Genomic DNA, 25,382 nt, shown 5'->3' with positions numbered 1-25,382 from the left:
AAGCAAAAATTTTGCTTTGTTGGGATACTTGATGCTGGTCAGCAAGAGCTAAGAAATTAAGTCATTAAGAAGAGACCAGCATCATTGAGGTGAATATTCTGGGAAGTGTTTCCTGAGACAACAGAGAATCTGTGTTCCAGAGGCAGCCACGGTTGTACCTCGTGCTGGCAGCTGGACTTGGTAATGTATAAGGTTCACTTAGTTGATTCTGGATTTGAAGGCATGAAGGGGTTGAAAGACCTCCGGGGCGGGGAGACTCTCACTCAATTCTCAGGATAATACGACCCCCCTTGCTGCAATCACACTAGGTTTATTGACAGCACAGGAGCCAGTGCACTGGGGCCGAAACTCATTTCCCATTCCAGGGTAGAGAGTTCGACCTCGAGTAGCTGGGAGAAGGGGTATTTAAGGGAAGAAACCACAACCCAGTAATCCAAAGGGGGTAGGGAGGGCGTCATGGGAAAATTCCAAAAATACCAGTGATCATTGAAAATTCCGAAAATACCAGTGATAATCACAAGGGGGTAACTCCCTGTTTCTCAAGATTACAATCTAACTTTATCTTCAGCTAGATCCTGAAACAGTCACTGAACTGGTTAATCTAGATTTCTGATTCTTCTCTCTCTGCTTAGATTTTTGACTCTATTTTTTTCTGCTGGGGGGGGGGTGTCTAGGTTTATCCAGGTCTTTCAGGGTCATAGAAAGAAAGCAGCTGAGGCTTTGCACTATGAAAGACCAGGGAAAGCCTTTAGTAAAGGTACAGCCTTAGTGGCAGTTGAAGACCCATTGCTGAAGGGGTCGTGCAAAGAGATGAGACCTGGCACCACCATAAGGAGAGCCTATGAGAGGCTACTGGTGAAAGTACAGTCCAGTTGCAGTGAGGGACCTCAGCGTTTTGGAGATGCCAGTACCATGGGGTGACCACCAAGAACAGCAGCAGCAATCGGATGGAAGCCAGCTGAGCCTAAAAGATAAGCTGTGTATACTGCACAGGGTGGAGCTGGAGAAGCAACCCAAGCCCTTTGGAGAAATCCAGAAGATTGCGAGTGGATCCCAGATACTGGACAGTTGGAATTTTGTTTGCTTTGATTGTGACTGTCCTGATTCTTCCTCTTGAAGTAAAAACATATTTTACTGGAGCCCACAGTTGAGTGACTTAAATTTTAAAAGACTTTGACTATTTGAAAGGAACTAAAATTTTATATGTTTGAATTTGTAAAGACTGTGGACTTTTAAAATTATTTAAGATCAATTAAGTAAGAAAGAATTGTGGCTTAGTAGTGATGTGTTTATGTGTCAGATTAACAAGAGGTCAATTGTACAGGCTGGTCTTGTGTATCAATTTGACACAAACTGCAGAATCATAAGAAGATGGAGCCTCAGCTAAGGAAATGCCTCTTTGAGAACCAGCTGTAAAGTATTTTTCAGTGGTGCCATCCCTGGGCTGCTGGTCCTGAAATCTATAAAAAGGTGGGCTGAGCAAGCCATGGGAAGCAAGCCAGTAAGCAGCTCCTCTCAATAGCTTCTGCATCAGCTCCCGCCTCTGTGTTCTTGCCCGGTTTGAGTTCCTGTCCTGACTTCCTACAGTGATGAACAGCAACGGATTTTTATATATATGGTGATTTGTTGCAGCAGCAGAAACCGTAACTAACACAGTTGGTAAAAGGGAAGGGAAGATCTATGAACAGAAAGTTAGAGTACACAACATCCATCTGTTCTCAGTCTGAACAGACTTAGGGTAGCACATAGTCCTAGTGACTTAGGATCTCATTAACAGGGTAGAGAAGCTGAGTGGTTATGATGGCTTTCTACCCACTCATACAGAGGACTCAAGCACCTAGGTTCCTCACAGTTGCCTCTAACTCCAACTCTGGGAATCTGACACCTTCTGGTCTCCACAGGCACTGCAATAAAACTGTGCACATATACACATAATTTTAAAATCCTTAAGAGACCATTATAAATAACCAGATGCCATGGAAATCAACAGGGAAATGGCGAACATATCCATAAACAGTGCCTAAGAAAAAAACAAAAAGAACACACATCCTCCCCTAAGTTATTGTTTAGATACAAATTTAAGGCAGCATTCCAAGCAGAATTAAATATACTCATGAGCGTTTGAGGATATAAAAAAGAAAAAAAATTGGAAAGTTAAGAACAAAAATGGAAAATGTTATTGAACTCATAAAATGGAAAAGAACAACAATCATTTTATAAATGAGCAGCATATTACTAGGTGGTTAAAGGGCATTACTTTCAAATAAATGTTTAGAAAGAGACATTAAAGAAAGGCAAAAAAGTGAAAGCGAAATGAAGAAATAAAAGGGTTAGAGACAAATAGGGGAAGTGGAAAACTGGCCCCAAAGGAACAGAGTTTATATATTGAGCTCTTGAAGAACAGAGAAAGTAGTGGGATAGAATGAACTTACAAATATTGAAGTTCAATACACTTTTTATAACACACAAAAATATCTTAAAGTATATTTGTGAAGATCTACTAATTAGGTACCTGAAATAATCTCAGTGATCAACTCTGAGATCTAATAGTCAAATTTAGATTCAGAAAAATAAAACTTTTCAGAACTGTATTTAAAAAAGATAATGGAATTTTAAAGGGCACATATTTGGATAGTCATCAGACCCCCCCCAAAATATTAATGCAAAGTAATAATGTAGCAACAAACAGAAAGTTAGATGAAAAAATTAAAAATGCAATAAAGAAGAACTTAGAAGTTAATGGTAAGTTAGTGGGAATGAAATAAAGAACAAAAAGAAAGGAGTGGCTTATGTTTAAGTCCTTGAAGAGCAACAATGCAAACCATTGACAGAACTAAGTTTTAGAATTGTAATTCAAAGAATATTTTATGGCAATAAAGTAAAGATTTTAGAGTAAAAAAACTGATAAATTAGTAAGTTGTCGTATAAAAATCTGAAGGGCCAGCCTGGGGAAACGGCTCAATTGGTAAAGTGCTTGCTTCACAAGTATGAGGACCTGCAGATCGCCAGCCCCAGTAGAAAGCCAGGAGGGGTGGCTCGTGCCTGTAGCCCAACTAGGGGCAGGCAGCTAATATAACTGGATTTGTGAGCTCTTGGTTCAGTGAGAGACCTGCCACAAAAGCTCAGGTGGAGAGGGATTGAGGAAGACACCCAGTTTAGCAGTGGCCTCTTGCTTTCATGTGTGCATGCATGTACACACCCACACCCTCAGTAGCATACCTAAAAACTCTAGAGTTGGTAATAAATAACTCAGTATCAAACATGTCAGTTAGATAGGGTAGCGTGATATGACATTCTTATTAAGAGGCTTCTCATGTACAAGCAATAGCCAGTGGGAGACTGTATTTTGATTGCAAACCCCCATTTAAAATAGCATAAAAATATAGGATGCTTAGAATAGACTTAAGAAATGTTTAAAAGTTATACAAAGAAAAAACATTCTGAAGTTCATAGATGCAAACCAGGATTGATTCTAGCACTAGAGCTGACTAAACACAAGGTGAACTCAGAAGTATAGTGTTACTTCATTTCTATTTTATTAAATAAAACTTGCCTGAAGTTCAGAAAGTAAGACAGCCACACTGGTCAGCCTTAGAGATCAGGCAGTGATAACACACACCTTTAATCCCAGCAGCCACACTAGTTGCCAGAAAAGCCAGGCGGTGCATGCCTGTCCCAGCCCTGGAGAGAATTACAAGACTGGAGGAGTCAGCTCTCACTCTCAGTCTATCCTGAGATTCCTGGAGCAGGATCGCCGTTTCGGACTGAGATAGAGGAAAGAGCCCGTGACTGACTGTTTTATTTTTCTGACCTTCGGGTTGAACCCTAATTTCTCTCTCTGAGTTTTTATTAATTGTGCATCACAAAATTATGTCAGAAAACATGTTGTATCTGGGACAGTTTTAGTGATACATGCAAAATGAGAGTAACGAATTATTCCCAATAGAATAAAAATAAATTCCTGTAAATTGTAATTAGCACAAAGTAAAAAATTGAGTAAATAAGTAAGAATTCTCCTTACAGTTTAATTCCAATTCACAAACTATAAGTAAAAGGAGTCACACAGAGTTTGACTAACATTACTGGAAAAAAAATTCTTAAAAGCCAAAGATAATAAGCAAGAGCCAACAGCATGATGACCTGAGTTGGTAACTGGGACTCAAATGGCAAGACAGCAAAAGCAATCCCTGCAAACAGTGTTCTGATTCTATATGCATAGGATAGAAAATATCAATACACATAAAGATGAATAAATAAATAAAATTTAAGAAGTATGTTGATAAATGGGATATTGACATTCTTAAATGATCTCCCCACAAATTTATTGGCTACAAAGTGGAGAAAATGGAAGTTTAATTGACTATAATTGGTAATACCAAATAATCTGAGTGAATGTTGACAGTAGTTAAGACGTTGGCTATGTTCCGTCTAATACGTCATGGAGAGTGGTTGGTATAGCCGCTGGTCTCTGCCAGAAATGCACAGTCTCGTTCTTGTAATGATAAACTATGGAGGAGTACTGTCATGAGCCACCTTTTTGGGGTGACTTCAGCTGCAGTCCTAGCCACAGCAGGTTTGTACATTCCAGGGTAGGGGTGTGAAGATTAGAAAAGTCAGCTAGGTGGAACAGACGTAAGAAAGAATCAGAGAGACATAGGATAGTATCGGGATAGCAACTCCAGGAATACTGAATGCTGAATTTTGAGTTCTGAGTTCACTCGTGTTTAATTTTCCCATATGCTTTATACCCCAATACAAAACGGGGAAAAAGGAAAAGGCTGCTTTAACATGATACAAAGGACAACCAGAACAGTTACTTGCCCCAATACTTGAGACATCACGTCATTAATTCTTGAGAAAAGCATTCTGTTGTTTAGACAGTGAACCCACCCTAGACCAAGTATCCAGAAGGCAGCCACTCCCTAGGTCAAACATCTTATTTCAAAAGAAGGAGCAGAAGTATGCTTGAATTCTCTGACCTTTGGTCAGGGTGGAGTGGCTACCTTTCTGGGCCATCTTAATATCCAAAACAGCAAGTAACCACACCCTAGGTCAGAGTGCGTACAGTTTTTGTCAACACCTGTGAGCAAGCACAGACTCTCTGACCTTCAGACAAGGTGAACTAGTCTCACATTTTGGGGCTTCCACAGAATATCATTCTACACAATTTATCCTAATGATGATAAACTATGGAGCAGCCTGTATGGAGTACCATTTTACACAGCTGGACTCTACTGATGAGGAACCGTGGAGCAACCCATACATAGTAGCACTCTATACAACCTCATTCCAGTGATGATGAATAAGGAATAACATTCTTGTCTTAGTTACTTTTCTATTGCTGTGCTAAGATACCATGATCAAGGTAAATCTGTCATAGCACCGAGCCCTGCTCTTCTACAGAGACAGGATGGCTGTAGAATTTTAGAGTATATGAGAGCTTCTGAAAAATCAAACAAGACTGCATAGGACCAAGCAAAGAGCGTGTGCCAAGGCAGAGGAATGAAGCAGTAGCTCTGGAGGCAGGAAGTGGCTTTCTGCTAAGAAGAGGTGTTGTGTGAAGGTGATTCTAAGAATTGATTTGGAAGTATGTGCACACAGGCTCTTGGGTCCTGCCAGACCCCAGCAGTTGAGAGAAAGGGGCTCACGGAAATGTCCTCTGGAAAGGGTTTTGATTACTATTCTAACATCGGGATCGTGGAGAACTGCTTCAGGGATGATGATCTGTTGAGATTGATGAAATTTCTGTCAGTGCCACTCATCACTGTTTGAAATACTGCCAAAAGGTTTGCATTTCTCAGCTCTGGTTCTGTCTCCTGTGAAATATGAGGGGTAGCTGGGATAATGAGATCATCTACGGCAATGGAAAAGAGGAGTGTGCTCTGCCTCCTTAAGCACCTGATAAATGAAAACACTGATAGCATTGTATTACCTTCTTTTTAATTAGATGATTATGTCCTGAGGAGACTTCATGGCTGAAACATCACTTAGCACATAACCTTTCTTTGCTTTTGTGATATCGTATGTGAATATACAGAAATTGGTTAAGTTGGAAGCTTTAGAATAGTCACCACATCATTGTGGCTTGAAGATGTAGCTCATCCATCAGGTTGAAGATGGGGGAGAGCCGTGCAGCTGGTCATTAAATCAGCTACTCTCCATACTGGAGGGTTTTGATTTGCATATTGAAAGTAGTTGTTCCTTGTGGAGGAAGAATGGCACCTAGATCGTTAAATCGATTCAGTTTGGCTTCTGCTAAAATATTCAAATTGAAGAAAGACTCTTTTAGAGAATGGCTATTGCATGTAATTTTCCTGAGATCATGATAAAAATAAAAAGTCAGCTCACATGTTTGGAGATAGTATGGTTGTGCTCTGTGTAGTTCAGAACCGTCCTTTGGAGCTAACCCCTTAATTCCAGCTAACTTAGCTTCATTTCTTGGAGGAGTGTGGTACAAGGTTTTTGCCACTCTTAATTTTCTGTAGAGAGTGTAGAGTTCCATAAAAGCTGGCAATTTCAAGGCAACGAGAAGTCCTTGGAAATAACTGTCTTCCTCTTGTTGGGATGCCGAGGGCTTTCACCATCACTTGCAGCTTTCTAGATGAGCACTGATGTGCCAGGGTTTAAAAGGCAGCGTTTCCTCTCTTTGTGGTCTAAAACTATGCAAATACTCACAAATTCATTCCCTCTCCAGGCTTTTATGTGTCTTTAACTGCACATTTCCTAGAGAATTGTATTTTAATAGTTATCGGATGGTTTCCCAGTTGACCCCATTCCATAGTATTTTAGGGGCAATAAAAATGCAATTCTTACATTTTAATTTATTCTATTCTACACAGAGGAAGTTCTTAACTGATATATTTAAGGTTATAGGAATAGGACCTAAAAATAAAAGAATTCTAGTAATGAAACTGGTTTTCTTCCTAGTTAAGACCAGTTCATTTTCTACTCTGTGGCACATAGCTATAATTTCCAATGACTGTTTATGGTCTCTACGGCCCATCTCAACCCTCTTCTACCCCCATGCCCTCTATTTTCTTTAAATGCCAACAGAGTGCATGTTTTTCTTTAATGGAAACTATTCTTTTTTGAGGAAGTTGCTTTTCCTCAGATAAGTAATGTAGTGTTCTCTCTCTCTCTCTCTCTCTCTCTCTCTCTCTCTCTCTCTCTGTGTGTGTGTGTGTGTGTGTGTGTGTGTGTGTGGTATGTATGCAGAATTGGAGTGTTAAATTAGCACGCGAAAGCTTGGAGTGACAGTACTAGGGAGGGCTCCTAATAGAAGACTTTTTAAAAAAAATCCAAGATAAAAAGTAACTATACCTAACATTACATAGTCTCCCTTTTAAAATTCTTCTTTCTCAACATTTGTTAAAATGGTCCAGAACCCATGTTGAATGTTTAAACCAAGATGAATTTTTAAGTAATATTTTTATTAATTATCTGAAAATTTGATGCAATAAATTTTGATTCTAATCATCCTCACTTCTCCACCTTCTTTCAGATCAACTGTCACCTCCCAACCTATCCAACTTTGTGTTCTCTTCCTCATACTCTCCTGCCTCTACCCAAGGATTCCAATTTGTGTTTCCCAAATACTCTTGGAAGGGGCTGCCCTGCAACATGCCTAGCCTACCACAGATCACACCATTAAAGAAAACTGAGTGTCCCTCTCTGAATAGCTGTCAAATGCTAATAACTCCTCAGCTAGGGGTGGGACATTATACCCACCTGTCCCCTTCATGCTGGGATTTTTTTTCTGACTTGAGCTTGCAAAAGCCTGATAGGTGTTGTCACAATGGCTGTGAGTTCATGTGTTCAACTGTGTCTGGAAAGCATTTTTTTCTTATAGACATCCACCACCCCCATCTCTTACAGTCTCTCTGTCTCTCTTTCATGATGATCTCTGAGCCTGGAAGAAGAGGTGTGATTTGGATGTCTTATTTAGGGCTTGACACTTCTCTATATACCAAACAAAGATGTTTTGCACCATGAGAATGGGGTGTTTCCTTATAGCAGATTCCCACGGTGGGCAGGTAACCCTGTGCCCTGAGTGCTCCATGCCTAGTTGTTCACCTCCATAGTCTGATGTCTTTTGAGTCGGAAAAGCTACTTATGAGAACAGAGCTATGACACATTGCCTTTCTTTTTGGATGATTTGGAACCTCATTGCTGCAAGGATCCTCTCCATATGCCTGCTGAATCAAATTCCTGGAATCCAGGACTTTCTGTTCTTTTACTAAACCCAGCTTCCACCTTTGCCTGCTTGTGTAACTTCTGGATTTTCTGAGCGATCAATGGACTTTGCTGCATTTTGTCTCTGCAGCCTGAGATTCCTGAATGCATCTGCAAACAAACTGGAAACTCTGCCTCCAGCCACGCTATCTGAGGAGACAAGCAGTATCTTACAGGAGTTGTACTTGACAAACAACAGCCTCACCGATAAGTGTGTGCCCTTGTTAACAGGGCACCCACATCTGAAGATCCTGCACATGGCCTATAACCGGCTCCAGAGCTTCCCAGCAAGGTAACAGAGTTGTACACTGATGTTCTTACATCTCTATCCACAGGAGGGGAGAACCCCTGAGGAAGCTTTACCTTTACCTTTCATTGTCTTGAGCTCAAGGTAATGTATGTATGCCTTTGCTCTTCCTCATTTGTAGTCATCTTGTATGTATGCCAAATCAGTAAGCATTCTGTTAGAACAACTGTATTGGCTTTTCTAGTACGAATACCCAAACAACTAGAATGTTCTTAAGGTTTTCAAATAAGATAGGATCTTAATAGACAGTTTTTTCATTGCTTCTCTTTAGCTAGTCAATTTTATTTGATAAACCAAAAGCAAAAATACTAATGTGTTTAAGGGTTGGAATGTGGGGGACTGGAGAGATGGTAACTTGCTCTCACAGAGGGTTCAGGTTTCCAGCACCTACATGATGGCTCACAACCATCCATAACTCCAGTCCCAGAGGATCCAGCACCCTCTTCTGACCTTCACAGGCACCATACATGTAGTGCACACATATATATGCAGGCAAATGTTCTTACACATAAATATAAATTAATAAATTACTTTTAAAAAGAGTTGACAATCAAATCTTACCAAGTAATATTATTCTGCTGGATATTGTAATCAGTACTTCTAAGAATACATTTCTCTAGAGTGACAAAGGAAAGCTTTGAGAGAGAGAGAGAGAGAGAGAGAGAGAGAGAGCGCGCAGCGGAGATGGGAGGGAGACACAGTAGTTAGGATTGCTTACTTCTCTTTCAGAAGACCCAAGTTTTATTCTCAGTGCCCTAAGTCTGAGTCAACCATCTGCACCTCCAATTCTAGGATATCTAACCCCCTCTTCTGTTCTCCCCACACACAAGACACATAAACAGTAAAAATTTTAAAATTGTTTTAACTTGGTCCATATTTAATACTTAATGCAAACTCTCCTGTTGTAGCAATTTAGTAATAACTTGAGACTATCTTGAACTGTACTTACTCAATTTTATATAATATTTATTATAACAATGCATTTGTAGCCTTTATTTTATGACATTTTTGAAAACATAGTGAATACTACCTACAATTAAATTATTAGTTCATTTTCATGGAAGGAAAAAGTTAGCATGTAAACCAGGAAGCTATTTTTTATTCATGCCTGGTTTGAGGGAATGGCCCACTGGGTAAAGTACTTGCAACACAAGCCTGAGGACCCCAGTTTCAATGCTCAGTGCTCACAGAGAAGCACGCATGCTAACATGTGCTGTAACCCCAACTTTGGAAGACAGACAGGTCTCAGAGTCCGCTCACTGAATGGCAAACCTAGCCAGTTGGTGATCTCCATGTTCAAGTAAGAAATTCTCATGACTTTTTGTTTCCTTCATAGTAGACCACTAACCAGTGACTATGTCAGAAGCTACAGTGAAGAGGGCTTGAGGAAGACATCCAGCCAGGCTTCCACTCACTACCACACACACACACACACACACACACACACACACACAACCGTTAAAAAAAAAAAAAAACAAAACCCAAGATGGTATAGCATTGCAGAGAGCCCAGGGTTCTATCTTTAGTGCTACAAACAAAGAGGAGCAGGGTGGGGGGAAGAAAACAAAAAGACAAAAACAGAGTGGTTACCTGTACAGACATAGAAATGGCTTGGCACTAAAGAATGACCCCAAGAAGACTCTGTTTGGGGTGGCATGCTGTCTGACTTTGTAGAATCTCATACACTGAACATGCCAAGAGGATTTACTCTATTACACTGATATTTTTCTTACAAGTTAGGACTTGGAACACACACCTAAACAGCATAAAAACAAACACTAACCTTCTGGTGTTCTGCTGGTCGGCGCAGATCAGCAAAGGCACCAGATCAAAATTGAGACATGATTAATAAAAAATCAGAGACAGATATTCAGTTATTTAATCTGAAGACCAAAAAAGCAAAGCGGCCAGCCACTGTCTGTTACCTCGACCTCAGTCTGAAAATGGCGATCCTGCCTCCAGGAATCTCAGAATGAGACTGAGACTGAGAGCTGACTCCTCCCACTTTATTTTATTTATTTATTTATTTATTTATTTTTATTTTCTTATTTTTTTTAATTTATTTATTTATTAAAGATTTCTGCCTCCTCCCTGCCACCGCCTCCCATTTCCCTCCCCCTCCCCCGATCAAGTCCCCTTCCCTCATCAGCCCGAAGAACAATCAGGGTTCCCTGCCCTGTGGGAAGTCTAAGGACCACCCACCTCCATCCAGGTCTAGTAAGGTGAGCATCCAAACTGCCTAGGCTCCCACAAAGCCAGTACGTGCAGTAGGATCAAAAACCCATTGCCATTGTTCTTGAGTTCTCAGTAGTCCTCATTGTCCACTATGTTCAGTGAGTCCGGTTTTATCCCATGCTTTTTCAGACCCAGGCCAGCTGGCCTTGGTGAGTTCCTGATAGAACATCCCCATTGTCTCAGTGTGTGGGTGCACCCCTCGCGGTCCTGAGTTCCTTGCTTGTGCTCTCTCTCCATCTGCTCCTGATTTGGACCTTGAGATTTCAGTCCGGTGCTCCAATGTGGGTCTCTGTCTCTGTCTCCTTTCATCGCCTGATGAAGGTTAATATTCAGAAGGGTGCCTATATGTTTTTCTTTGGGTTTACCTTCTTATTTAGCTTCTCTAGGATCACGAATTATAGGCTCAATGTCCTTTAGTTATGGCTAGAAACCAAATATGAGTGAGTACATCCCATGTTCCTCTTATGGGTCTGGCTTACCTCACTCAGGATAGTGTTCTCTATTTCTGTCCATTTGTATGCAAAATTCAAAAAGTCCTTGTTTTTTACTGCTGAGTAGTACTCTAATATGTATATATTTCATACTTTCTTCATCCATTCTTCCATTGAAGGGCATCTCGGTTGTTTCCAGGTTCTGGCTATTACAGCAATACCACTCTTGGGAATATACCCAAGAGATGCCCTATCATACAACAAAAGTATATGCTCAACTATGTTCATAGCAGCATTGTTTGTAATATCCTCCCACTTTATAATCCTCTCCAGTTCTGGGATTAAGGGTTTGCACCACTACCGCCTGGTTTCTATGGCAAGCTAGTGTGGCTACTGGGATTAAAGGTGTGTGTCATTGCTGCCTGTAAGGCTGGCCAGTATGCCTATTTTTTTCTGATCTTCAGGCAAGCTTTATTTATTAAAATACAAATGAAATGTGCTATACAAAATAACATTCCTTCTGCTTTTCAGTCCATTGAAGCTTTTGCAGAAGGAAAGGAGATCCATGTATGTGCTGACTTTAGATATTGCTTTAGTTTCTGGTAATGTCGTTTTCATTCCCATTACCCCCCAATTTGCTGTTGATGGTTAAACTGTTACTTCTATGCATTTCTGTACTTTACAGTGGAATACAAAGATAGTAATGTGCCTAAAGGGGCTTCTCTTGTCTGATTTTTGATGGTATCTATGTAATTTCTTTGTGAAAACTGATCATTGACTCTGAGATTGTGCCTCTATTTACCCACGCCAGGTGTTAGTCACCAATCTGAAGTATACAAAAGATTGATTATGTGCTTGGTTAACTTAATCTTGCTATGATTTCCCTCCCATAGGGTTCTGTCTCCTTTAGAGTAGACCCCTAACCAGACAATGGTGAACATATCTCAGCAATCAAGCCATTGCCGGGTCACCTTCTTTCTATGCTGAGAAATTAAAACTTTTCCTTTCTTGGGCTTAATTTACATACCGTTCATCATTCTTCTTGCCCACTGATTTCTTCATATTTCTTTCCTAATGTAAAGAACAGCATATTAAAATGATACATGATTTCCAGCTATCTTCATACTCTATATTTTTTTGTAGTATAACTACATTAGCCTGGTGGATGTGTTTGATGATATCAAAGATGATTTCATAAGGGAACTTAGTCATTATATCTGAGGCCTATGCCTCTATTGAGACCAGAAAAATAGTCTTTAACCATCGAGACTTTGCATAGCAAAGGCATTTTTAAATGTATTGGAACAAGTAGAATCATGAGTAGAAACAAATGCCAGGAACTGTAAGGAACTCATAAGTTTTTTCCCTTCCTTATTCACTTTTCACCAGGGTGGTAGATGGATCTAAGGAGTGGATGCTGCCATGGTGAAGAATTTGTTCTGTCCTCCAGATTGACAGAGAAAGCATGGCACTCTGATTCTTGAAGTATTCCCTAGTTGCTTAATTTAATTGTTTAAATTACAGTTGTTTGACAAATAAAATATTTTAATATAAAATGCTAAATTGCATTAAAACCTGTTACTAAAGCAAGGTTGAGGTGATTTACATAGATGATGAAGTCATCTTGACTTTAGGCTCTCCAGAACAGGAGGTGAATTGTGTTGTATACAAACAGTTTCCTCTGCTCCAGCCCTTTGTAATTGTCAGTGGGTGCTGGGTCTGAGGACAGGCGTAGCGAATAGGAGCTTTGTAGTTTTCTCAGTATGTGCTTTAGTACTCATCTTCAACACAAAGAAGTCATACTTTCAGCCTCAGCTCAAAGCAGTTGCCGTGATTAATGTTAGTTTTTTTTTTAATTTAAGTAGGATTTCCACTGGAATTCAGACTAAGCTACATAGAAAAAAAATTAAGAAGAAAAGAACCTCCATTTTCCTTCTTGTTGTCAGTTGAAGAGTTGAACTTAAGTTTTTGTTCTGTGAGAGGAAAGGAAGTGATAAAACATTTCACTACTCAAAAGCAACAATGAAAAATGTTGGACTGGAGAGATGGCTCAGAGGTTAAGAGCATTGCCTGCTCTTCCAAAGGTCCTGAGTTCAATTCCTAGCAACCATATTGTGGTTCACAACCATTTGTAATGGGGTCTGGGTGCCCTCTTCTGGCCTTCAAGCATACATGGAAGGAATGCTGTATACATAATAAATAAATAAATATTTTTTAAAGATTTATTTATTTATTATGTATATAGTATTCTCAGTATTCTGTCTGCATGTATGTCTGCAGGCCAGAAGAAGGCACCAGATCTCATTACAGATGGTTGTGAGCAACCATGCCGTTGCTGGGAATTGAACTCAGGACCTTTGGAAAAGCAGGCAGTGCTCTTAACCACTGAGCCATCTCTCCAGCCCATAAATAAATATTTTTAAAAAAATGAAAAATGTTTACAAAAATGACTATTGTAAGTGAATCTTTAAAGTCATGAGTTCTTTTTATCATTGTGTCTGTCCATTTAAACTGCCTTGTAGTGAATTGATAATTCTTCCCTCCATTTCTCTTAGTAAAATGGCAAAACTGGAGGAACTTGAAGAACTTGATATCAGTGGGAATAAACTGAAAGCCATCCCAACAACGATCCTGAATTGCAGGCGCATGCACACAGTGATTGCCCATTCCAACTGTATTGAAGTCTTTCCTGAAGTCATGCAGCTCCCAGAAGTCAAGGTTTGTGGGTGATTGTGGATGCCAGGCTCCAAGTCAGCAAAGAATTGGCTTCCCAAACGTGGGGCTGTGCTGTACTGGCTGTCTTGTACACCATGCAGGGTTGCACGCCAGTGTGGAGACTCAACATTTATCCTGTTTCTGCTTAGTTTCTGTGCCTGGCTTAATATAATGCACCTCTTAGGCATAGCTATTTCCTCTTTTGCTGCGGCGGTTTTGTTTGTTTGTGTGCTTGCATAGCTAAATTATGTGAAGTCTTAATTTTCTTTCTTGCTTATGATAATTTTATTTATTTTAATTTACCTATCATAATTTTATTTATTTACTTAATTTATTTTTACAACCCAATCCCAATTCCCCCTCCTTCCTCTACTCACATCCTCCCTCCCCTACATTCACCGTGTATAGGCTGAGAAAGGTATCTGTATAGGCTGAGCAAAGTATCTGTCCATAGAGAATGGGCTCCACAAAGTCAGTTCGTGCACTAGTGTTAGATCCCGGTCCACTGCCAGTGGCCCCACCATTGTCATCTGCATTCAGGGGACCTAGTTTGGTCCTATGCAGGTTCCCCAGTTGTCAGTTTGGAGTCAGTGAGCTCCCACTAGTTTGGGACAGCTGATTCTGTGGGTTTCCTCATCATGGCCTTGACCCCTTTGTTTATTTTATCACTCCATCCTCTCTTCAATTGTAGTCCAGGAGTTTGGCCCAGTGGTTACTTGTGGATCTCTGGATCTGCTTCAATCAGTTTCTGGTTAAGGAATCTATGTCAATTAAGGTAGTTCTCAGTATGATTACAGGGGAAGATCAGTTCAAGCACTCTCTCCACTATTGCTTAGATTCTTAGCCGTGGTCATCTTTGTGGATTCTTGGGAATTTCCCTAGTGCTAAGTTTCATGCTAACCCCAGAAAGGCTCCTGCAATCAAGATATCTCTTTCCTTGCTCTCTCTCTCCTTTTCTGTCCTTCTCCCAACTCAACCTTCCAGAGCCCTCCTGTTCTCCTTCCCATTCTCCCTGCCCACCTCCACTTTCATTATCCCCCCTCCCACCATGCTTCCAATTTACTCAGGAGATCTTGTCTAATTTGCCTTCCCAGGGGGGTCCATATATGCCTTTCTTAGGGTCCTAGTTTCTCTGGGGTTGTGGACTGGTTGTCCTTTGCTTTATGGCTGATATTCTCTTACAGTAGTGCATACTGTATTTGTCTTTCTGCGTCTAGGTTACCTTACTTGTGATAGTTTTTTCCAGTTCCATCCATTTGCCTGCAAGTTTCAAGATGTCTTTTTTTTTTTGGTTGTTTTGTTTTGTTTATTGCTGAGTAGTATTTCATTGTGTAAATGTACCACATTTTCTTTGTTCATTCTTTGGTTGAAGGATATCTAGGCTGTTTCCAGGTTCTGGCTATTACAAATAATACTGCTGTGAACATAATTGAACAGATGTCCTTGTGGTGTGAGTGTACCTCCTTTGGGTATATGCCCACTAGTGATATTGCTGGGTCTTGAGGTAAACTGATTCCTCGTTTTCTGAGAAGCTGCCATACTGATTTCCGGTGGCTGTAAAATGGAATGTTCCCTTACTCCACATCCTCTCCAGCGTAAACTATCAACAATGTTTTTTATCTTAACCTTCTGATCAATGCAAGATGATATGTCAAAGTTGTTTAGATTTGCATTTCTCTGATGGCTAAGGATGTTGAGCATTTCCTTACATGTCTTTCAGTTTTTTTGAGATTCTTTTGTTGAGAATTCTCTGTTTAGATCTGTACCCCATGTTATAATTGGATTATTTGTAGTTTGATGTTTAGTTTCCTGAGTTCTTCATATATTTTGGAAATCAGCCCTCTGGCCGATGTGGGGTTGGTGAAGATCTTTTCCCATTCTGTAGGCTGCCATTTTGTCTTGTTGACTGTGTCCTTTCCTTTGCAGAAGCTTCTCAGTTTCAGGAGGTCACATTTATTATTTTTGCTCTCAGTGTCTGTGCTACTGGGCTTCTACTTAGGAAGTGTTCTCATGTGCTGCTGGCAGGTGGATTCTTGGCCCTCTCGAAATCCTGGTTTTCATTACTTCTACCTTAGTTATTTTTAGCGGCTGTGGTAATACCCTGACAGAAGTAGCTCAAGGGAGAACGGAATTTATTTTAGCTCACAATTCAAGATACCATTCATCCTGGGGAAGAAGCCAGAGCAGCGGGGCTTGGAGTTGCTGCCTGGTCATACTATCCCCACAGCCAGCAGAGAGGGATGACACATGCCTGTGCAGAACTCACTCTCTCTGTTCTTGCAGTTTAGGGGAGTCCGCCTACAAGTAAGATGGGGTCTTTTAACATCACTTAATTTAATTAAGATATTCCCCACAGTTCTGCCTAGAGGCCTGGCTCACTGGTAATTCTAGACTCTGTCAGATTGTCAGTTGACACTAACCGTCATGCCTTAGCCCCTGTAGAAGTGAGAAGAGAAGGAATTAGAAATGAACATTTAAAATGCTCAGATTTTCACTATATGGTCTTACAGAGTGAAAAACTAATCCTGTTCTAGGTTTTTCCTTGGACTTACGGATTCTGGAATCAGTACTTTCTGTTTCTATGGAGTTCCTTCTTTTTCTGCTATTCTCTCTAACATAGTTATGCCTCCGTTTAAAATTCTGTTCACTTTTTTCCTGGTGGGGATTGTTTCTTAAAAATAAAGTGCATTCTGTGCACACCAGTGAAGGCCAGAGAGGGTGCTGGATCTCCTTGAACTGGAGGTTGTGAGTTTCTATGTGGGTGCTGAACACCAAACTCTGGTCCTCTGCAAGAGCAGCCAGTGTTCTTAGCTGCTGAACCATTTCTGCAGCCCTGAGCTCCCTTTTAAACGTTTGCTTCTGGTGCTGTTTTCAAATTAGTTTCTTTTGGTTCTTTGTCTTATGATGTAGCATTTCCCATATCTAGCTCCCCCATTACAAACAGATACAATAATTATTGGTTTTTCAGGAGGCTGATAACTGGAGTTCAAGTTATAGCAAGTGTTCTTTATGTTTCCAAACTGCTGTTGGGAAAAATAGGGTTTTATACCTGTGTACACACACACACACACACACACACACACACACACGGCATATTCATACATTTAAAATTTCCAAAAGAAAATTCCTGATTCCAAATGATTAATAAACCCTTAAAAGTCTTCACTGAAGATGAGCCCTGTAGCCTATTTTAAAACTTGGTTTATTGATATGGTATGTGTATAATGTATGTTTGGGCATGTGTATACTATGATATGCTGGAGGCCAGAGGACAACTTGTGTGGAGTTTCTCTCTTCTACATTTACATGGGTTGTAGAGACAGAACTCAGGATAAGCTCATGTTTTATTCAGCTACATTTCTCCAGTGTCCATGACTTCCAGTCTTCAGAAGCAAGTGTCTAGTCACAGCTTCCTTGGTGCCATTGGGTGTTTTCCCCTTCTGTCTTTTTTTTTTAAGACATAGTCTCATTTGTCCCAGGCTGGCCTTTAACTCCCTTATGTATCCAGCCAGTTTCCTGTCACCTAGTGAGAGAAGCATGACCCATATCACAACATAAGTAGGGTTTGGACCTGGGCCTGGGTCCATGCCTAGGCCATTGGTGGCTGGCATCTCAAGAAACTAAGGTGGGTGTGAAGCTGATACTCCGTTCTTCCTTTGGGGTCCCTGAGTTGCATAGAGGCCGTGGAGTAATGTAGTCACTTTCTGTAATATTTGTGGGAATTTATTCTACACAAGTGAAATGGGTTTTTGCCAATGGGACTTGGTCAGTACAGCTTGTATGTGGGATTTCAGCACCACATCTTCAGATCCTGTATGTAACATGAGATTCTGCTTGTTGGGGTTTCTGTCCTGCCTGGTTCCCACAGTTGTTTAGCCCCAAAGAAAATCACACAAAGACCTCTATAAGTTATAAAGCTGATTGGCCCATTAGCTCAGGCTACTTATTAGCTCTTGTAGCGTATATTAACCCATTATTTGGATCTATTTTTGCCACATGGCTTAGTACCTTTTTCAGCTGGCAGATCACATCCTGCTTCCTCGGTGGTCTGCACAGGACTGGGGGGAATCAACTTCCTCATTCCCAGAATTCTCCTGTTCTCTTTGCATCATTTCTATTTCCTGTCTGGTTTTCCCGCCTATACTTCCTGCCTGACCAATCGGCGCTTATTTAAAACATTATTAACAGAATACAGACAATTCTCCTGCACCACCTGTGTGTCACGTCTCATGGTTTGTGATGCTTCATGGCTTATGACTCTTGAATGTGGCTTCCTGCATTCTCTTCGTAAGTTACTCTGACATGCTGTAAGCTCATCCCCAAGCGATGGACTCTAGATTATTTTTAATCAGTGGCTTTAAAAAGCTGTAAATAGGTAGACTTTCCTCTCAATATAGATCAGCTCTTAATCAGCAAGGGAGGAATACGACCTCAGAACCAGCAGTGTGGTTCGGCCTGGCTCAGCTATGCCCAGCAAGCCTGTAAGATGTTCTTGTCACTAGTGTGCAGTTAAAAGGTGTGCTTCATTGTGAAGATCTCCAGAATTTGGTGAGAAGGCTGGGTTAAGTGGCCAGAACACGAGGTGATGGAAAGAAAGAAGCTGGGTAAAGGTGCAAGGGGTAGAGTAGTTGGGCTCATGGATTTGAAGTCAGGTCAGCTTCTGTGATGCACATACAGCAGCAGGGACAGAAACCAGCATCCGAGTCCTGGAATCAGATTCAGCAACAGGCATTTAGGAAATGTTCTGAAAACCAGGGACTCTGATGTCAGCTCTCGTTTGGGGCAGAGCATCTTCAAAGGGCCCAGAAGAAGCAGCAAGCAGGAGAGAAGGCCATTAAAGCCACTTTTGTTCTGGCCTCCACAGGAACAGACCAGCAGTGAGCTCGGCTTAACGCATTCTTTCTCCTATAAAATTATGGCACTCTGACTGTCTGTATTTCCATCTGTTTTTAAACTCTAGTTTCTCCAGATGCTTCTGAATGCAAGACTATGTCCTTTTTTACAAGACTATGTCTCACCTTACAGAGCAGATAAGAATGGGGCCAGTGTTAGCTCCTGTCCTTACTCAGTGGCTGCTTACAGATGCCCTTGTACAAAGTGATGCACTGTGATTGGTCCTCAGACGCAGCCCTGAGATGACCTCCTTTGCCTGTGGGTGAGGGCAGTGTGATTCTACTCTGAGGAATGTGGAAGTCAGCATGGAGTGTCCTCGTAACTTCTCTTCAGGTCTTTTCAGCCAAAAATCTCATGCTTGCTTTGCATTTTATTATTTTTTATACCATTTTGCTTTTCTTCACTGTGAAAATCTTGGGTCTTCTTTATAGTGTAACCGAAGCTATAGAAACATGTGCCAGGCCTATAACAGACCACTCAGGTGGTACAGTGGGTTTTCTGCCCACTGGTTCCTGTTCTGGCCAGTTCTTCCTCCCAAGGACCGGCTATTATCACTCCCTGGATCACTATGCAATCTTCCAGGGTTGATTTTGCCTTCTGTGTTCTTGCATTATTAATCATTTCCTACATTGCTGGTGCAAGTTCAATGGATGAATTTTTAATTAAATGTTTTTCATATAATATATTTTGATTATGTATTCACCCAGTTTCTCCCAGTTCCACTCCTCTACTCAGCTAGCTTTATTCTCTCATTCTCTTTCAAACAAAAAATAAAAAATAAGAAACAAAGAGACAACAAAGAAGCAAATAATGAAAAATCCCATAAGAACAAAAATTAAAACAGACAAAAGAGCAGTAAGACAAAAAAATGCCACAGCAAAGCAAAACTACCATTGAGCTTGTTTTTGAAGGCCAACTACCTCTGGGCGCATGGCTTCCCTGGAGTGTGGTTAATATACCCTGGACAGTCCATTAGAGAAAGTGGATGTTTCCTTTGACAACAGCTGTATCACTTGCAAACAGCTTCCTGGGTGGCAGTGGGACCTGATGTCCACTTCTCCCTATCAGTACTGGGATCCCATCTGGTTTCAACCTGTACCGGTCTTGTGCCTGATGCCACAGTCTCTGTGAGTTCATATGTTATCAGTCATGTTGGGTCTGAAAGACAGTTTCCTTGGAGTCATCTGTCTACTCAGGCCCTTACAGTCTCTCCACCTACTGTTCTGCATAATCCCTGAGCCCTGAGGTGAAGGATTTGAAGAAGACATCCATCCCCTTTAGGACTGAATGCTCCAAAGTGTCTCACTCTCTGCACATTGTACAGTTGTCGATCTCCATGCTTAAATCCCATCTGCAGCATGAAGCTTCTTTAACGTCAGTTGAGTGAGGATCTGCTCTATGAACATAGCAGTGTATGCATATAAGGCATATATATGGGACACTGCACTATGGGTATAGCAGTATATACATATGATATGTAGATATGTCATCAGAAGTCATTTTATTGCTGTATTCTTTTAGCGAAATAATAATCATAGGTTTTTCCTCTAGGCTGGTTCACTATCTAGTTTCAGGTATTGACCACTTCAGCAGTGTCAGATAAAGATTCCATCTCATGGACTGGGCCTTAGATCCAATAAAAAAAAAGTGGTTGGCTACTCCTCCTTTGTTCACTATTGCACTAGTATCTATGCGGGGAAGGTTCCTGTTGTAATCTCAGGGTTTGTAGTGGGGTGATACTAATTACCTTTCTCCTCCAGTAGCATGCAGAGTACCTTAAGTACCATGAATGCTAATCAGTAGTAGCTTTTAACTTCTCTTGTGTTTGATGACATTTTCTTTAGCAATAGGGACTTAGTATCAAGTTGTGAAAAGTAATCAATAATATTTGGAGGTTCCGTGGACACCTTTGGCCAATAGACTCAGAAAGATGTAGTCAGTTCCTGTCACTTGAGGTTTCACTTGGTGGCATAAGATGTTTGGTTGCAGCATTGTCTACCCTATTGTTTGGTGACTCCGTTTAGATTTCTTTCCTATTTGTATATATTTTTGAAAGCTTCTGTAGTACTAGGTTTACATATGGCTTTTCAAATGCACTTTGATGTTAATTGTCCCTTCCCATATTCCCCCCTTTACCCTTCTTTCTGTCCCCCTCCCTCATTTAACTCTCCTATCTTAGTTTCCCTTTTATCTTTTTAAAGTACTCTGCTCTTGTTTCCCTTTCCTTGGAAGATTTCCTCCTCTCAGCTGGCCCCTTACTAGGTACCTAACCTCTGTAGTTACTTGGATTGAAGCACACACATCTAAAGCTTAAAAGCTAACATCCACATGTAAGAGAAAACATACAACATTTGCCTTTTGAGGTCTGGGTTACTTACCTCAGAATGACTTTTTCTAGCTCCATTCATTTACCTAAAATTTCATAATTCCCTTTTTCTTAACAGCTGAATAATTTTCCATTGTGTAAATGTACGGTCAACTGTTTGTGTTTTATCTTTCAAAAGCTGTTTAGTCCTATTCCCCATTTTCAAATTTGTTATTTATTTTCTTTATGTCCAGGTTTGTTTTTGTTTCTAAAGTTCTGTGTCTTTCTCTTCTTTTCTTTTGCATTGAGAAGGTCCTTGGAGTTCATGTTAATTTTGAAATTATAGCTCTGAAGGCCCAAGCAGGCACAGATATAAGCCATGGGAAAATGTTTTTTGTTGTTGTTTTTTTCAGTTAATGCTTTGTCTTAAATGCAGCGCTAGACGTCAGTGGAAAAGATTAATGGTAGAGTCAAAGAAAGTGAAAAGAATTTATGTAGCCAAATCCTTAAGTGAATGAGGCATAGTGGCAGGCAGCTGCCTTGGTAGTGGCTTGTCTACAGCCTCTCCAGATCACCTTGTTTCCATTGTTCCGTCAGTGTGTAGATCTGAGCTGTAATGAGCTGAGCGAAATCACGTTACCTGAAAACCTGCCGCCTAAATTGCAAGAGTTAGACTTGACTGGAAACCCTCGCCTCGCCCTGGACCACAAAAGCCTGGAGCTGCTGAAGTGAGTATTGGCAAAGCGCTGTAGCCTCTCAAGTGTTCACTGGTAGTGGGATTTACAACTTGATAAACATTTGAAACAGGAAGATTCCTTTGACTTAGCCATATACACAGCTGGACAGAACACAGAAGGATGGTATTATCTAAGATGGGAACATAAGTCCCAGTGGTTCCTGGTAACACGATTGTGACACCTAATGCGGATGTAACCAAAAGATTTTGAACCAGGTAGGTGATGTGAAGGAAGCTGTTACAAACTCGAATCTAGATTCTTTGAGGAAAAGAAAATGGAAGTGTGGGATAGTTGCAGTTAGGTCCTGCAAAAGTTTTCTTCCATTTTGAGAGTTAATGGTAAATGTTGATAAAGTGTAATGAGCTGAAGTATAAAGTAGCATCAGTAGAAAAGGTACCACTATGTGAATATTCATCACAGAACTCCAGATATTTATGATACAATTAAATTGTGCTTCACAAATACAGCCATTAACACTCCGATATCAAGCTGTAGTAGTAATCAGATGGATATTTACAATATAGTATTAAACAAAAAAAACTTCCAAAAACTTTGTACACACATCATCCCATGTTTTGCAAATTAAATGTGTGTATATTGTACATGTGAGTATCTGCATACACCTGAAACACACCCTAAAGGATAGGTAGCAAATAGTAAGAGTATTCTCCTTTAAGGTGTAGGATTATGTGAGTGGTGGCCCAGTGTAGTTATTATTTCTGCCTTATGTTCCTATACACTGATGGGTTTTTTTTTTCATTTCTTTTGTAAGTCATCTGCCATATGTTAGGAGAAAATTGAAAAGATAAGAATTTGGGGAATGATTTTAATGTATTTATAAACTATAGATTTATTTTTTATGTCAGGGTTGAGAAAGTCTCAATAAAAAAGTCAGTTATGTAGACTAGTGTACACACACACATGCCTTTATTCCTACAACTACTAAAAGTAAATCTAAAAGACAGATGACAGTTGGGAAGAAATACTGGAAAAACTAAAGCATTAATGCAGTTATCAGAAATCACTCTTATAAGCCAGGAAGAAATACTCTCATTTTGGACTGGAGAGATAGTTCAGTGGTCAAGAGTGTATGTTCTTGCAGAGGACTCCAGCTCCAGGGGATCCAATGACCTCTTATGTCCTAAGAAGTTACCTGAATATACTGCATGTACACATATACAGAATTAAAAATAAAATTAATTCTTTTTAATTCTAATTAATTTAGTTCTAATTCAAATAGAAAATGAGCCAAGGACATTCAATTTTTTTTAAAAGAATTATACCCGTGCACAAAAAGATGTTCAAGCTTATTAGTATATCAAGAAAAAAATACTGAGACATTTCAGACTGACTCTTTAAGAGCACCTGGCCTTCTTTAGTACAGCTTTCTTTAAAAGCAACTGACCCATCCTGTAAGTCTTTCAAACACTTGCTTAGGTCATTGCTCTGAATACTAAAACTTAGCTTTCCTAATTTTCTCTCCTTTTTCTTCTTTACTCCCAGCCTCCAAATTCTTCCCCTAGTTCCTTCCAGACACAATTCTACCTCACAGTCCCTTGAAGTTTTTGAGGTATAAATGACCTGTCCACTCTATACTCCTAGGTGTGGGGCCATCCACTAGAATGTGGTCAGCCTATCACACCCTCAAAGAAAACTGACCCTATCCCCTAGAAGTCATCAACTGTTCACAGATCTTCAGTTCAGATGAGATAATTACCAGGGTAGTTCCAGTTATATTTGGAATGAATATAAAATAACTTGAAAATATTTGTGACATAATTATAAAAATATGCCGAACCACCATAAATGATAGATGCATGATAGGTAGGTAGATAGACGGACAGACAGACAGATCACACAGATAATTGCTAGGTAGATGATAGGTAGGTAGATGACAGATATATAGACAGGTATATTGCTAACAGATAAGTGATCCCACAATAATATTTGCATGAACAAAATCTATTAAAGTTTCTGCAGTTAGCATATGTTACTGAAGTGACTGACCTGTGGTGAAGGCATTGTACTCTCAGAGTTAAAAAATAATTAGTAAGGATGAATCATAATACTGAAAATGTTACCTTCTGGTTAGTGTCACAAAGACTGTGTCTTCTTAATAACTGGAGCATCTCTACACATTACTGTGGTTGGGGATTGATGGACTTGTTCTGTGGGAACTAGAGTGAGTGAGTACGGGAGCTCTTATGACCCTAGCTCTTAGGCTCAGCTCCATTCCAGTTGGCAAGATGTTAGGAGTTCATGCCGCCATCTTTTAGGCGACTGTTGAGTTACTTAGTTAAGCTAGAGTGATAAAGTGCTTCACAAAGGATTGTTGAACAAGGCAGAGACATTGACTTTTTTCCTGTAACAATTGGAAAATGGAATTATATCTCTGAAAATTTTTCACCTGTAAAGTCTTTGGAAATGGACCATCAGCTGTCCTTAGAATCAGGAAAGAGGCAGAAGTGTGTGACAGATGGGGACAGGAACATGATAATATTTTATAGGAAGAAAATATAGTATAGCATCTATTGAGAGTACATAACAGTGCATTTACTTTTTATTGCCTGTTGGTGGAAGTTTCTGTCCTGCAAGCCACTCTCAAGTAACCACACAGAGGCTTAATATTAATTATAAATGCTTAACCAATAGCTCAAGCTTATTACTAGCTAACTCTTATATTTAAGTTGACCCATATATACACTTTGCTGCATGGTTTGATGCCTTTTCTAAGTATAGCATGGCCATCTTGCTTCTCTCTCTATCTGCTCCTGACTCCACCCTTCTTTCTCACAGCATTCTCAGTTTGGCTGTTCCGCCCAACCTTATTCAATTCAGCTATTGGCCAGTCAGCTTCTTTATTAAGCTAATCATAGAACATATATTCACACAGTGTAAAGGAATAGTCCTCATTTCTCCCATTTTGTATAATTAAGATTTTTAACTTTAACATAGTAAAATTATATATAGCAAAACAGATATTAAGAGTTACAGTTAAAATATCCAGTTCATTTATATTTGACTAGTTTAGAGAAAATACTCTGTAATTTATCTTATCTTTGTGACTCTAAAGTTTTATACCTAATTTACATTTGATTATAACTAAGGAATACTTTAACTGTGACTATCTAATCTTCAGCTCTGTCAAAGACGCCAGAAAGAGTGAAATGTAACCTAATGACAGGGACATCTGGCTGCATTGACAGTTACCCTACGTTCTTCCATAATGTTGGATCATCCAATTTTGGCCTACAGGCCTAGTATATCTGACCAACATTTCTGAAGAGCAGGGACTTTGGAAGGACTGTCCTACCTCATATTGACAAAGTTCAGCAGTCTCCTTTTATGCCCTGCTGGTCAAGTTTGGACAGTATACTGTCAACAGAACAGCAAGGGTAGTTTTTTTGCCCAAATGACTAGCTTTTGCCATAAAGAAAATAAACTCCATACTGTGTTTCTTCAGTGCCTATCATTTTCTTTGAAGTATATTGGCACTGTCAGGAGCAGACTTGTCTCACTGTCATGAA

At 40.1% G+C, this 25,382-nt stretch overlaps 1 protein-coding gene across 1 annotated transcript in view; it reads left to right on the top strand.

Annotated features, from left to right (window-relative positions):
• The window catches only part of Phlpp1 (PH domain and leucine rich repeat protein phosphatase 1), a 222,752-nt gene that overhangs the window by 173,232 nt on the left and 24,138 nt on the right, over positions 1-25,382 (top strand). Inside the window, exons 11-13 of the mRNA XM_041648172.1 lie at positions 8,324-8,524; positions 13,761-13,923; positions 21,716-21,846. Coding sequence (XP_041504106.1) covers positions 8,324-8,524; positions 13,761-13,923; positions 21,716-21,846 — 495 coding nt within the window. The remainder of the gene's footprint in view (positions 1-8,323; positions 8,525-13,760; positions 13,924-21,715; positions 21,847-25,382) is intronic.

Source organism: Microtus oregoni, unplaced genomic scaffold, assembly GCF_018167655.1.
Source record: "Microtus oregoni isolate MIOR12 unplaced genomic scaffold, Mior012 000003F_ref0000135, whole genome shotgun sequence".
Taxonomy (NCBI): domain Eukaryota; kingdom Metazoa; phylum Chordata; class Mammalia; order Rodentia; family Cricetidae; genus Microtus; species Microtus oregoni.
Note: the sequence above shows the minus strand (reverse complement) of the source record. Positions and strands in the feature narration are given on the sequence as shown.